This window comes from Brassica rapa, chromosome A08 (assembly GCF_000309985.2).
Source record: "Brassica rapa cultivar Chiifu-401-42 chromosome A08, CAAS_Brap_v3.01, whole genome shotgun sequence".
Lineage (NCBI taxonomy): Eukaryota > Viridiplantae > Streptophyta > Magnoliopsida > Brassicales > Brassicaceae > Brassica > Brassica rapa.
This window is the reverse complement of record NC_024802.2, coordinates 6,967,948-6,980,716: the sequence shown is the minus strand read 5'-3', so window position 1 is coordinate 6,980,716 and position 12,769 is coordinate 6,967,948. Positions and strand designations below refer to the sequence as shown.

Sequence of the window (12,769 nt, the reverse complement as noted above, 5' to 3'; positions counted from 1 at the left end):
TTCTTTTTCTTTTTACAATTTAACTTGAGTGAAATAGAATAATCATTTCATCCATTCCAAAAATAAAAGGTTGAAATACAAAAGGAATTATTCGGAAAAAAATGAATGAAGAATGAATTGAGTGAATCTATTCCATTTTTCTTTGTGTGTCCATTCATGTTATTTCATTAATTCTTAAACATATTTGCCAGTTACAACCTATCAAAGAGAACAACAAACATTACCACATCAGACTCGTGTCTTCGTGAGAATAAATGAAACATTTGCTTAGGACATCAGATTTTTATAAAACAATTAAGGGCATCATCTTAGACTAATCTTAAGTATAGACCAAGTGTATAAAATGATTAAAGAAACATTAGTTTATGCGAAGCACTGTGGTAATCATAATTTAAAAAATTGGAAGTATGATACAAGCTTGAGTTTCTTAAATAACAAAATGAAAAGAGTTGCTAATTATTAGAAAACAGAATAGTTAGATCGGTTTTCGAAATGTTATTAATGATAAAACAGACAAAACTGTACTATTTTTTTGAGTATTGGATAAGAAACATGGACTGATTTAATTATTTTATCTATAAATCCATTTCAAAAACTGATTTGTAAACAGAAAATAATATTTTTGTAATTAATATTTTATTTGTTAGTTTAATTTATATTTTTCTACGCTATAGTATTATTTTTGATGTAGAAGTTTTTATGAAATTTAAGCCTTAAAGAAAAAAAAAACTTTTTGTGAAATGTTTTAGGGCAATGTTTTATATCGCTTATATCAGCTATAAAAGTTTCCCATGGCTTTGCATAACATGAATGATTTGGCTAGAAAGAGTTTCACATCTTTTGGCCTTCTGCTGACCATTCACCTACTAGTGCTCTTTATTCCGGTCAATGGCGTGGCAACATTATGTAAATGTCAAAGACTTCTACACTAGAATATTGTAGAGGCATGTTCTTTTTGTCGGCAGAGGCATGTTTTTTTTTGTCGGCAGAAACCAATGGCCTTCCCAGTTAAATGAAGAGAAACGCGTAGTCTTGTGATTCGCTTTATGGCATGACATCCAATCAACCCGTTTTAGTCAGATAAGTGATAACGATAGGTTTCGGTGCAATGATCTGTGAATAAATTAAAAGGGAAGAAATCAAATAATTGAGCAGGTGTAAGAAACACGTGGCAGAAAAAAGTATAATTCTGTTTTAGCCTTTTCTCTTTATAAATCAATCATCTAATCTGCTTCGACTCTCGACATACACTTGACCAGAGAGAGAGAGTGAAAAAAAACAACCTGCAAAGATTAAAAATGGCGACTCTTAAGGTTTCTTCTTCGGTTCCTTCCCCATCTGAAGATGCTGAGCAGTTGAAAACCGCCTTTGAAGGTACCATGCTTGTTTTGTCTTAGTAGGATCATGTTCTTGATGGTGTAGTTGTAGATCGAGCTTGTTCCTTCTCTGATCTGATCGTTTCTTTGTTCGATATTGAAGATATGTTTATGCTTGTAGTGTTTTTCTCATTTCTCTGATAAAGTATTATAGTTTTAATTATCATCAGGTCATGTTGACACTATGAAATGAATAGCTTTTGTATGATGTTGAATCTGACGTTCGACTTCTGAGAATTGGATTCCTTGTTTCTTTTGGCAGGATGGGGTACCAACGAGGACTTGATCATATCAATCTTGGCTCACAGAAGCGCTGAACAGAGGAAGCTGATCAGGCAAACATACCATGAAGTCTTTGGAGAACACCTTCTCAAGAGTCTTGACAAGGAACTCTCAAGCGACTTCGAGGTACGTTTTTTTTTCTTTTACAATATCCTCAAACTTGTGCGTGTGTGTGTTTGCAAGTTATACGTATCTTAATATGATTTGTTTCATGGACAGAGAGCAATCTTGCTCTGGACTCTTGAGCCCGGGGAGCGTGATGCCTTGTTGGCTAATGAAGCTACCAAAAGATGGACTTCAAGCAACCAAGTGCTTATGGAAGTAGCTTGCACAAGGACCTCAACGCAGCTGCTTCACGCCAGGCAAGCTTACCATGCTCGTTTCAAGAAGTCTATTGAAGAGGATGTCGCTCACCACACCACCGGTGACTTCAGAAAGGTAATAAAATCAAGATTTTTTTTATGAGAATGCAAAAGTATTTGGAAAGACTAATTATTTAGTTGTCTGTTTCTTTTTGCAGCTTTTGGTTTCTCTTGTCAGCTCATACAGGTACGAAGGAGACGAGGTGAACATGACATTGGCAAAGCAAGAAGCTAAGCTGATCCATGAGAGAATCAAGGACAAGCACTACAGCGATGAGGAGGTCATTAGGATTTTGTCCACAAGGAGCAAAGCGCAGATCAATGCTACTTTCAACCGCTACCAAGATGATCATGGCGAGGAAATCCTCAAGGTGAAGGCTAAAAATGTTCATTTATTAACTTAATAATCTAAGCTTTTTCTTTTCTTAGAACAATGCTAAAACTGTTCATCTTACAGAGTCTTGAGGAAGGAGATGGGGACGACAAGTTCCTCGAACTGTTGAGGTCAACGATTCAGTGCTTGACAAGACCAGAGCTTTACTTTGTGGATGTTCTTCGCTCAGCAATCAACAAAACCGGAACAGACGAAGGGGCTCTCACTAGAATTGTAACAACAAGAGCTGAGATTGATTTGAAGGTCATTGGAGAAGAGTATCAGAGGAGGAACAGCATTCCATTGGAGAAAGCCATTACCAAAGACACTCGTGGAGATTACGAGAAGATGCTCGTCGCACTTCTAGGTGAAGATGATGCTTAAATCAAACAACCCTCCTCTCTTTTTCTCTCTTTTCTTGAAACCGTTTGATGATGTTCTTTAAAAACTTTGTTTGTTGTGTTTTGAGTTTCCAAATAATGCAAAAGAGAGAAAGAGAGAGAACCAGTGTGGCACTCTTAAGTTATACTAAAAAAGAGCAATATGGCTTTAAAAGTTAGGTTGCACGAAAGCTTCAGACATTTGTTTTCCGGAATCAGAATCTTGTGGAAACTTGTGGAATTTCGTTTTGGATTCCAAAACATTTTTAAAATATTTTTCTAAAACAAGTTGGAAGCTATTCCGTTTCCGTATATTTTAAGATACAATATCATAAATCAACAAAAATATAAAATCATAGTTTTTAATTTATATAAAATCCAAAATTTAATAGTAATAAAATAGAGAAAATAAACATATACAATTATTAAAATTAATATTATACATTAGCTTTATGTATTGAGTTTTTGTTAAAGATATAACATATAATCAAATATATTTTGTCAGTTATTTATGAAAGTACTAAAATAACTAATATAATAATTTATTTTAAACTTATTATATATATATATATATATATATATATTCACAGTTTTAATATGAAATCATTTTAAAATTATTATAAATGAACAAATGATTTATTTTAAATTTAAATTAAATAATTTTTAGTCTTATATTTTAATTATATCAGCTTTCTTAAGTTCTTTTGTTTCTACAAAAAGAAGAAGAAAAGAGACGCCGACAACATAGAAGACCAGTGTCGTTAATACAAGCCTTATCCGATCATAAACACAAAAGGATAACATGTTCGTGTCACTTCTGCAAGAAGTGAATCAAAAGAGGCAGTGTTTATTGGGATTGTGAAATTATGTGTCCAACTCTGATTAGTACGATATTATTCACTTTGGGTTTAAGAGGTAAACCCGTATTAGGGGTATTCAATCCGGTAAAATCGAACCAATTAAAACCGAACCAAACCGAAATGGAAAAAATGGTTTGGATTTGGTAGTACCCAATATACCGAATGGATGTCATTTTTAAAAAACCACGGTATATGAATATGGTTTGGTATATAAACCGATCAAACCGAATAAACCAAATAAACCGATCAATTAAAATATAATAGTATAAGTATATGTAAATTATATAATATAATTAATAACATATACCTAATTTATTTTATTGGTATGATCTTCCTACTTAAATATTTATTTTAGTTATTTAATATTTTATTTTAAGTTCAAATCTTTTTATCAAATTAAAAAAAAAACATAATTTTTACTTTTTTGTTTAATAGTATTATGGATTACTGATATTTCTTACTTTTATTCCATAAAACTATTACTTTTATTAATTAAATATGTTTACTGATTATTTAAATAGTAAAATAAAAAATAGATTATTTAAAAACAAAATATCGCCATGTTATAATTAAATTTAAAGCCGATATCTAATCTTATAAAGTAAAATTCAAAAATATTTTAAAAGATAAATATATTTACGGTTTTTTGGTATAAAACCGAATAAACCAAAAACCGACGGTATATAAACCGAACCAAACCATATTAAATATGGTTTTAATATGGTAGCTATTTTTTATAAACCGAAACACCGAAAAACCGAGAAAACCGAACCGATACCGAACCGATATCCGGATTGAACACCCCTAACCCGCATGGATTTACTTTTGGTTTCCATTCCAAAAAGTCTTGTACTAATTAGAGTTGAACATCTCTTTATATATTAGACTCTCCTTTATCTAATTTCTAATCTGGGATTTAGATTGACATCTCACATTCTCTCCCTCAAGCTAAAGACCACACTCATCTCGTGTATTCTTCATTCAGTGGATTATCTTGGCACCACCTTGTACCAGTAATCGCAGGGATTTCCTTTGAGAATGTGTCTTTCATAACATCTCGTTCCTTTGAGAATGTTCTCCCACAACTGAACTTCCAAGATCTTCTTGACTATCTCTGCCGAACCTCCTTTTCCACCTTAAAGGGTCCCATTCCTACTCGAAGGATATTTTGGTCTTCTTGCAGATTTTCGTCAAACCGCTCTGATACCAATTGTTGGGATTGTGAAATCCCGTGTCCAACTCTGATTAGTACGATATTGTTCACTTTGGGCTTAAAAGGCAAGCCCGTATGGATTTACTTTTGGTTTCCATCCCAAAAGGCCTCGTACTAATTAGAGTTGGACATCTCTTTATATATTAGACTCTCCTTTGTTTAATTTCCAATGTGGGATTTAGATTGACATCTCACATTAGAAAAGTTGTTTTTATAACTATTTGTGTTTCCAAGAGATTTGAATTGGTATCAGAGCCTCAAGTTGGAGACTCGATCTAAGCTTAAGTTGTACCTTAAGATCCTGATTCTTGTGAACAAGAGATCGCGGCGGCAAGATGACTAGGGCTTCACGCACGAAGGACTTTGGATCAACATCCATCCAATGTCCGATGTTGTCATCGACAAACTACACAGTTTGGTCAATGAGGATGAAGGTTCTACTTCGTGTTCATGAAGTGTGGGACACGATCGAACCCGGTTCAGATGATCAAAAGAAGATTGATGTTGCGATAGCTCTTTTGTTTCAATCTGTTCTAGAGACATTGATTCTCCAGGTGGGAGAACAAACCGCATCAAAAGAGATCTGGAACGCCATCATGTCGCGCACCTAAGAGCTGATCGTGTAAAGGAGGCGAGACTTCAGACGTTGATGACGGAGTTTGATAGGTTGAAGATGGATGAGAACGATACGGTCGATGACTTCACGGGGAATATATCGGGCCTATCATCCAAAGCAACCTCGTTGGGAGAAAACATAGAAGAATCCAAGATGGTCAAAAAGTTTTTGAAGGGTCGTCTGAGACACAAGTATATCCAGATCGTAGCATCACTTGAGAAAGTCATAGATCTCAAGTCGACGGGGTGACATAGTTGGAAGATTTAAGGCGTACGAGGAGCGTGTAGGAGAAGAAACTCAGAAAGAAGACCAAGGGAAGCTGATGTTTTCGAACAATGAAGAGCATAGTTAGATGGGCTATGAGAATTCTCGTGGTAGAGGAAGAGGAAGGAACGGTAGAGCCAGAGGTCGAGGTAGGTCACACAACCAAAACCGTGCGTCATACACCGAAGATAACAACTCCAAGAAGAATCGTTCAAAGCTGATATGTTGGAGATGTAACAAGCATGGTCACTACACAACTTTCTATCCCGAGAAGACATAGAAGAATCAAGAAACCAACCTAAACGAGACAGAAGAGGCCGATGCACTCTATGTACACAAGGTGGTGTTTTTGAACGAAGATAAGGTGATTCCGAAGAATCTTGATATCGACAAAGGCAATGCAATTGTCTGGTATTTGGATAATGGAGCGAGCAATCACATGACAGGGAACAAGGAGTTCTTTTCGAGTTTGAATCTCAACACCAAAGGGAAGGTGAAGTTTGGAGATGGATCATGTGTTGACATTGTAGGAAGGGGTGTGGTTACCTTTGTGTGCAAGACTGGAGAGAAGAAGGCACTCAAAGACATATACTACATACCCGACCTGAAGCACAACATATTGAGTCTTGGGCAAACAACAGAAAACGGATGTGAGGTTAACATGAAAGATGTCTACTTAACGCTCATAGATTCGCATGGAAGGTTTCTAGTTTGTGTGACAAGATCTCCAAACCGTCTCTACATAATCTCAAAGTTTGGAAAGTTGTAAATGTTTGATAGAATAAACTTTCGAAGAGGTGCGATCATATTGTGATCCAAGGGATGCAAGTGCATCGTGATCCAGGGATGCGATTGCATCGTGATCCAAGAGGTACGAACGTGTCGTGTTCCAAGAGGTACGAACGTGTCGTGATCCAAGAGGTACGAACGTATCATGATCCAAGGGGCACAAACGTATCATGATCCAAGGGATGCGAACGGGTCGTGATCTAAGGGGTGCAAACGTGTTGGGACCCAAAGGGTGCAAACGTGTTGGAACCCAAAGGGTGCAAACGTGTTGGGATCCAAAGGGTACGAACGTGTCGGGACCTAAAGAGTGTGAACGGTTCGTGACCAAAATGATGCGAACGGTTCGGGACGGAAAGGATCCGAATGGTTCGGGAACGAAAGGGTGCAAACAGTTCGGGACCGAAAGGGTGCAAACGGTTCGGGACCGAAAGGGTGCGAACGGTTCGAGACCGAAAGGGTGTGAATGGTTTGGGACCGAAAGGGTTCGAATGTATCGTCACCAAAAGGGTGCGAATGCATCATCACCGATAAGATGCAAATGTAACATCAATGAAAGACATGGATAGGTAGATGTGATTGTTAAACTTATACATATAAGTAAAAAACTATTATTAACACAATCTCATTATATTGAGAAAGTTGTTAAGTAGTTCAATTGTGAGATTGTTCTCCAATGAAGTCTCCCATGTATGTTAGAGTGAAGCTTGTACCTTATATAGGACAAGAAGTATCACAACTTGAATATTTGAAAGGAACCATAAATTATGGTTTGTTATATGTCAGATTTTCTTCTATGGTAGAAGGATATTTAGATGCAAGTTTGATTATCAATATAGAAGAACTGTTCTTCTATAAGTTGTTGAGTAATTTTACTTGGGGAGGTATCATCTCATGGGCTTCCAAGAAGCAAACTTGCAGGAAAGTTTGACTATTGAATAAATTTTTTAGCATTAGCATCTGCCGGTTAATAGGCATATTGGCTAAGGGAATTTAATTTAAGAGATTCTGTTGTGACCGAAATAGTATCACCAGTTTCTATTTATGATAGTGAAGTAATCTTGGTTAAGATTTATAATCAAGTGATTAATGGTAAGTCGCGACACCTGGTGTTAGATATAGCGCATTATGTGAGCTGATCACTCACAGGGTGAATACCATAAGGGTTTGTTCGGTCTGAAAGAAATATAGTATATCATTTGACGAAATTATTAGTTAAAGACTTGATAATTGAGTCTGTTAAAGGGATGAGTTTAAAGTCCATTTGAAATCTTTAATGGTGGGATACCCAATTCCTCTCTAATATGACATTAGAGGCTGAATTCAATGTGGAAAGCATACACTTAAATATTGTAGCACATGTCAATATATTATCCCATTGTATGTGCTTGGACCTGCAAGAAAGAGTTAGGTTGAAATTTTATTCTTAATAAATACTTTGAAAAAGTGCATTTGCAGGTGCATGAGTGAAAGTACTTACCTATATGAGTGTGAAGTGATGCCGCTTCAATAAGCTGGGACTTAGCTTTGTATGCACTTATGAATGGATAGAGACACATGGCTTATAATAGTGTCAAGTATAAACACTTAGAGTAGTGTGAAAACACGTGTGTGTATTATCTTCATGTGCTCAAATGGGTTGAGGGATTCAATCCGTAGGACATTCTGATTCTCGGACATTTGGAATATGTATTGCACTAAGATAAAATTCTTCGAACATTTTCATTTATGCATCAGTTTGATATATGTATTAATTATCTAGTGAATCTATGATTATACTGAAATGGGAGATGATTGTTGGATATTTGTGATTGTAACTATTAGTGGTAAATGGTTGCAACCTTTGGTGATAAACCATTGTAACTGTTGGTGATTAAAGCCTTTGGGCATGAACCATTGTGACTTTTTGTCTAACCAATGTAACTATTGGTATTAATGGTTGTAACTTTTCACTAACCATTGTAACTATTGGTGCTAACCATTGTAACCTTAGTACTCTATAAAAGGAGTTGTGGGCAATGGAAAATAATAACTTGAATTACAACTTGTAAAACAAGATTGAAGATCAAAAACTAATAGTTAGTAAGAGAGAGAGAAAGAAAGATTCATTGTTCGAAGATCATCAAAGATCTTTGAAGAAATACATATAAGCACTAAAGCTTTATTTGTTATTTTTGTATCTTAGCCTAGAATCAGAATGAAACTTTGATTGTCTTATCCTACAAAGGGATTTCGTGTTACCCAAATGCTTGGAATACAGTCGAAATACTCTTTAAGGAAAGCATGGCGATTCAATCATTATCCAAGTATATAATTCACAACTATTCGGGTTACCACCTAAATAACCAACATTTTCGACATCCCTTTGTAAAAACAACGATTATCCTTGGCCGATTGTGCTAGTAGCCTTTTGGTTCAATATCTATTTCAATATACATCCGTTGAGTGTAAAAATAAAACATGTTTCGAGTTGGGTCTTATCCTGATAAAAACTAAGGCAACGGTATGAAAGATTACCACCCAATTGCGTGTTATATCCTATATAAAGAGCATTGCAAAAATCATGGCAGATCATTAAAATCCTTGCACATATTTATATATAACTGATCCCAAAAATGCAAAGGTTACTTGGTCAAAGAAATCTGAAGTATGCATTGGACATGCAAATGTTTGGACAGCTTTTATTCGGCGATTAATGATATAATCCTTGTTAAAAAAATCGGCCGCCTAGCCGATTAATCGGCCGAGTAATCGTAAATTGTTAGCTCACCGTAGCAAGTTGGACTAATTCGGTTGGTTTCTAACTTTCTACAGTAAACCGATTTTTTCCGCAGATTAATCGGCCGAGTAACCCTAGTTTTGATTTCTCGTCCTCAGTTCAAGTGAATCCAAAACAAATGAACGTGAATCAAATTTGTCCATCGATTGCAAATCCTTATTGTACCAGATTCAAGGTAATAAACACTAAACCATTCATGTTTTAATTTATTAAAGCTTATTCTCAAATTGTGGATTTTCAGCTTTGTGTCTTTTATTTCTTTTATAGTTCGGTAAAAGTTTAGTTTAGTATGTTATAGAACTTGACTTTGTCGATTATTGTTAATAAGATAAAGGTTCACGTGAATGAAAATTTATCTGGTACCGTTGGGATTAACTTAGGGTTGACCAACTCTTTTGTCTTTCTTAATCAAACTTAAGATAAAGATTCTGAAAGTTCTCGTGATATTTGTATTGAAGTATATCATGCCACATGACCACATCTATTTTTTTTTGTCTCCTAGTGATGTTTGTTATTTTTTTAATCTGTTTTGTCTTTGTCTCTTGTTTTTGTTTTTATATCTATTTTGTCTTGGTCTCTTGATCTCTTGTCTCTTTTTATTTACAAAACTATCTAGAAAATCAACAATTCTTATTAAAGTGACAGATCTTTTACATTAACTAGTTTAAACTTGTGAGTTTTGTTTGGACTGTAATTTGTCGAGACTCAAATGTCTATTGTTGCTTTTATTCAGATTAAGAAGAATGGATATTCCTCCAACAGCTTCACCTCCACGCCTTAAAAAAACTCAAATGATGTAAGATGGGATTATGGAGTTTTGTGTGATGCATGATTTTCTGACAAGGTTAAATGTTTGTTGTGTGGAAAAGAGTTCTCTGGTGGTATATTCAGAATGAAGGAGCACATTGGTCATCTGAAAGGAAATGTTGCAGCTTGTCCAAAGTCAACTAAAGGAGATCAAGAGAAGTGTAAAAAGGCTTTAGCTGAAACTAAGAACAAGAAAAGTATGAAGAGGAAACATGAGGAAGCTTTGAGGGCAGATGTTGATATAAGCAAGGACACTGTCATTGAAGAACTAACAAAAGAGCTTGGAACTCTTAAAAATCCCCACTTCCAAGGTCCTATTGATCAGTTTGCGAGCCCCATTAATCCTGAAGTGTCAATGGCTGCAAATACGCGACAACAAAGCCTCCATGATGCTATTTCAAAGGCGAAGACACATGCTGTCCACCAATATTGTGCTCGATGGATCTATCAATCAAATATCCCATTTAATGCCGTTGACAATGAGGCTTTTTAGGTTATTCTGTGAAGCTTTAGGGCAGTTTGGACCTGGATGGGTACCTCCTCCACAATATCAGCTGAGAGAACCTTTGCTAAATGAAGAAAAGCAAAGGACAAAAGAAAAGTTAAAGGGTCTGGAAGAGGAATGGGACATAGAAGGTTGCTCGGTTATGACGAATGTGTGGACTGATAGAAAGAAACGAAGCGTCATGAATCTGTGTGTTAATTCAAGAGGGGCTACATGCTTCCTTTCTTCAAAGGATGCTTCTAAAGATGCTCACACCAGTGAATATATCTTCAGCTACATTGACAAGTGTATTGAAGATTTAGGGGCTAAGAAGGTTGTGCAAGTTGTCACAGATAATGCCACCAACAATGTAGCAGCTGCTAGGCTTCTTAAGGAGAAGAGACCGAGAATATTTTGGACTACATGTGCTGCTCATACTGTTGATTTGATGCTTGAGGGAATTTCCAAGCTGACAGTTTTTGCTAAAGTTATAGAGCAAGCAAAAAAATTCACTATATTTGTGTATGCTCATTATATAACATTAAACATGATGAGAGCATATACGAAAAGAGATATTGTGAGGCCAGGAGCTACAAGGTTTGCAACATGCTTTTTGACACTTAATAGTCTATTCGAAAAGAAGGCACAGCTGAGGAACATGTTTAATAGTAATGAATGGCATGACTGCAAACATTCAAATACTGCAAAAAGGAAGCTAGCATCTGAAACTGTGATGAGTTGTTCATTTTGGAACAATGTTACGACTGTTTTGAAAGTATTTAGTCCAATGGTGAAGGTTCTGAGGCTTGCTGATGGAGAGAAGATTCCTTCTCTTGGTTTTATTTACGGTGAGCTCTTAGTGGCTAAGAATTCTATCAAAGAAGCTACTGACCATTTGGAGAAGAACTACCAGCCTATTTTTAAGATCATTGATGAGAAGATGAAAGGTATGTTGGATTATCCTTTGCATATGGCTGCTTACTTTCTCAATCCATTCTACTTCTACAAAGACCCCAATATTCAGTGTGACTTGGAGGTTATGGACGGATTCATCATGTGTGTAGAGATATTCTATCATGGTGATTTTGAAAAGCAAGATTTAGTTGTCAATCATGAAGTTAATCTATACAAGAACAGAAATGGCTCTTTTGGTAGAAACTTGGCAATGACAGACTGTGAGAAGAAGGAAAACTTTGACCCAGGTTTGTTTTTCATTTTACTATCTTCGTTTAAAAAGAATATTTTACACAAGATGACTTTGATTATCTCCCATTCAACTTGTTTAACCTCAGGGAATTGATGGTCGACGTATGGATGTGGTACACCACATCTGTAGAAGTTAGCAACAAGGATCCTTGCTTTGACATCTAGTTCCTCTGGCTGTGAAAGAAACTGGAGCAGCTTTGAAGCGGTTAGTGTATTAGTTACTTCTTTACAATGTGTTTCTAGACTGATTTTATATCTAACTAAATGTCACTTTTGTTGTTATAGATACACAAAAAAAAAAAAGAAATAGGTTAGATGTGAATAGGCTAAACAGTCTAGTCTATGTCCAATGCAAGATTGTTTAACAAGCACAAAAATATCAGAGAAAACAATGTTGATGTCATCTTCGATGATGGTAACGAAGACATTGTTGAAGATTGGCTTGTGGAGCATGTAGAAAAAATGGACAGTGATGTTAATTTTGTGCTTACCACCCAAGCCCCAAAAGTAAGAGATCTGTATGATGATGATTTTGAATCAGAAGATGAAGATATTGTGGACATGGAGTTTGAACCTGATGTCTTCCAAAAAGATCCTATCTTTCATGATTCGCAGCCTCTTCAGCAGTAGAGTAAAACTTGATTTTTTTGTCTGTCTTTAGCTTTTATAACTCAGATTTTAATTGTCTCATTTTTTTTATCTTTACTTTCAGGCAAGTATGAGGCTGTAACTTCTAACGCATCAACTCCACTACAAGATCGAGCCAATATATTTGTTTGATTATTGAAGAATAGAGGATTGAAAGTGCAATCCTAAATTTCTTTTTTGGTTGTTCTCAAAATCAAAACAATATATTTTTTTTTGTCTCTTGTAAGTGGATTATATTTTGTAAATGGATGTGAACTAAAAGAAGTACAATTATATTTTGTGATCTAATTGGTATGTATTTAATTATTTATAAATCAATTACTCTTAGTATTA

The 12,769-nt window shown here is 35.5% G+C and overlaps 2 protein-coding genes and 1 long non-coding RNA gene across 3 annotated transcripts; 2 read left to right on the top strand and 1 right to left on the bottom strand.

Annotated features, from left to right (window-relative positions):
* Window positions 1-1,119: 1,119 nt before the first annotated feature.
* Window positions 1,120-3,015, top strand: LOC103833582 (annexin D1). The gene is made up of 5 exons (XM_009109664.3): window positions 1,120-1,374; window positions 1,639-1,784; window positions 1,878-2,096; window positions 2,179-2,391; window positions 2,478-3,015. The coding sequence occupies exons 1-5, from the start codon at window positions 1,299-1,301 to the stop codon at window positions 2,775-2,777; spliced, it is 954 nt and encodes a 317-aa protein (XP_009107912.1). The 5' UTR covers window positions 1,120-1,298; the 3' UTR covers window positions 2,778-3,015.
* Window positions 2,646-6,509, bottom strand: LOC117127131. Its single transcript, XR_004449926.1, has 2 exons — window positions 3,007-6,509; window positions 2,646-2,965 (listed from the first exon to the last, which is right to left on the bottom strand). It is a non-coding gene; the product is annotated as an uncharacterized LOC117127131 (long non-coding RNA).
* Window positions 6,510-9,944: 3,435 nt separating this feature from the next.
* Window positions 9,945-12,721, top strand: LOC117127129. The gene has a single exon (XM_033276481.1). The coding sequence runs from the start codon at window positions 10,485-10,487 to the stop codon at window positions 11,880-11,882; it is 1,398 nt and encodes a 465-aa protein (XP_033132372.1). The 5' UTR covers window positions 9,945-10,484; the 3' UTR covers window positions 11,883-12,721.
* Window positions 12,722-12,769: the final 48 nt, after the last annotated feature.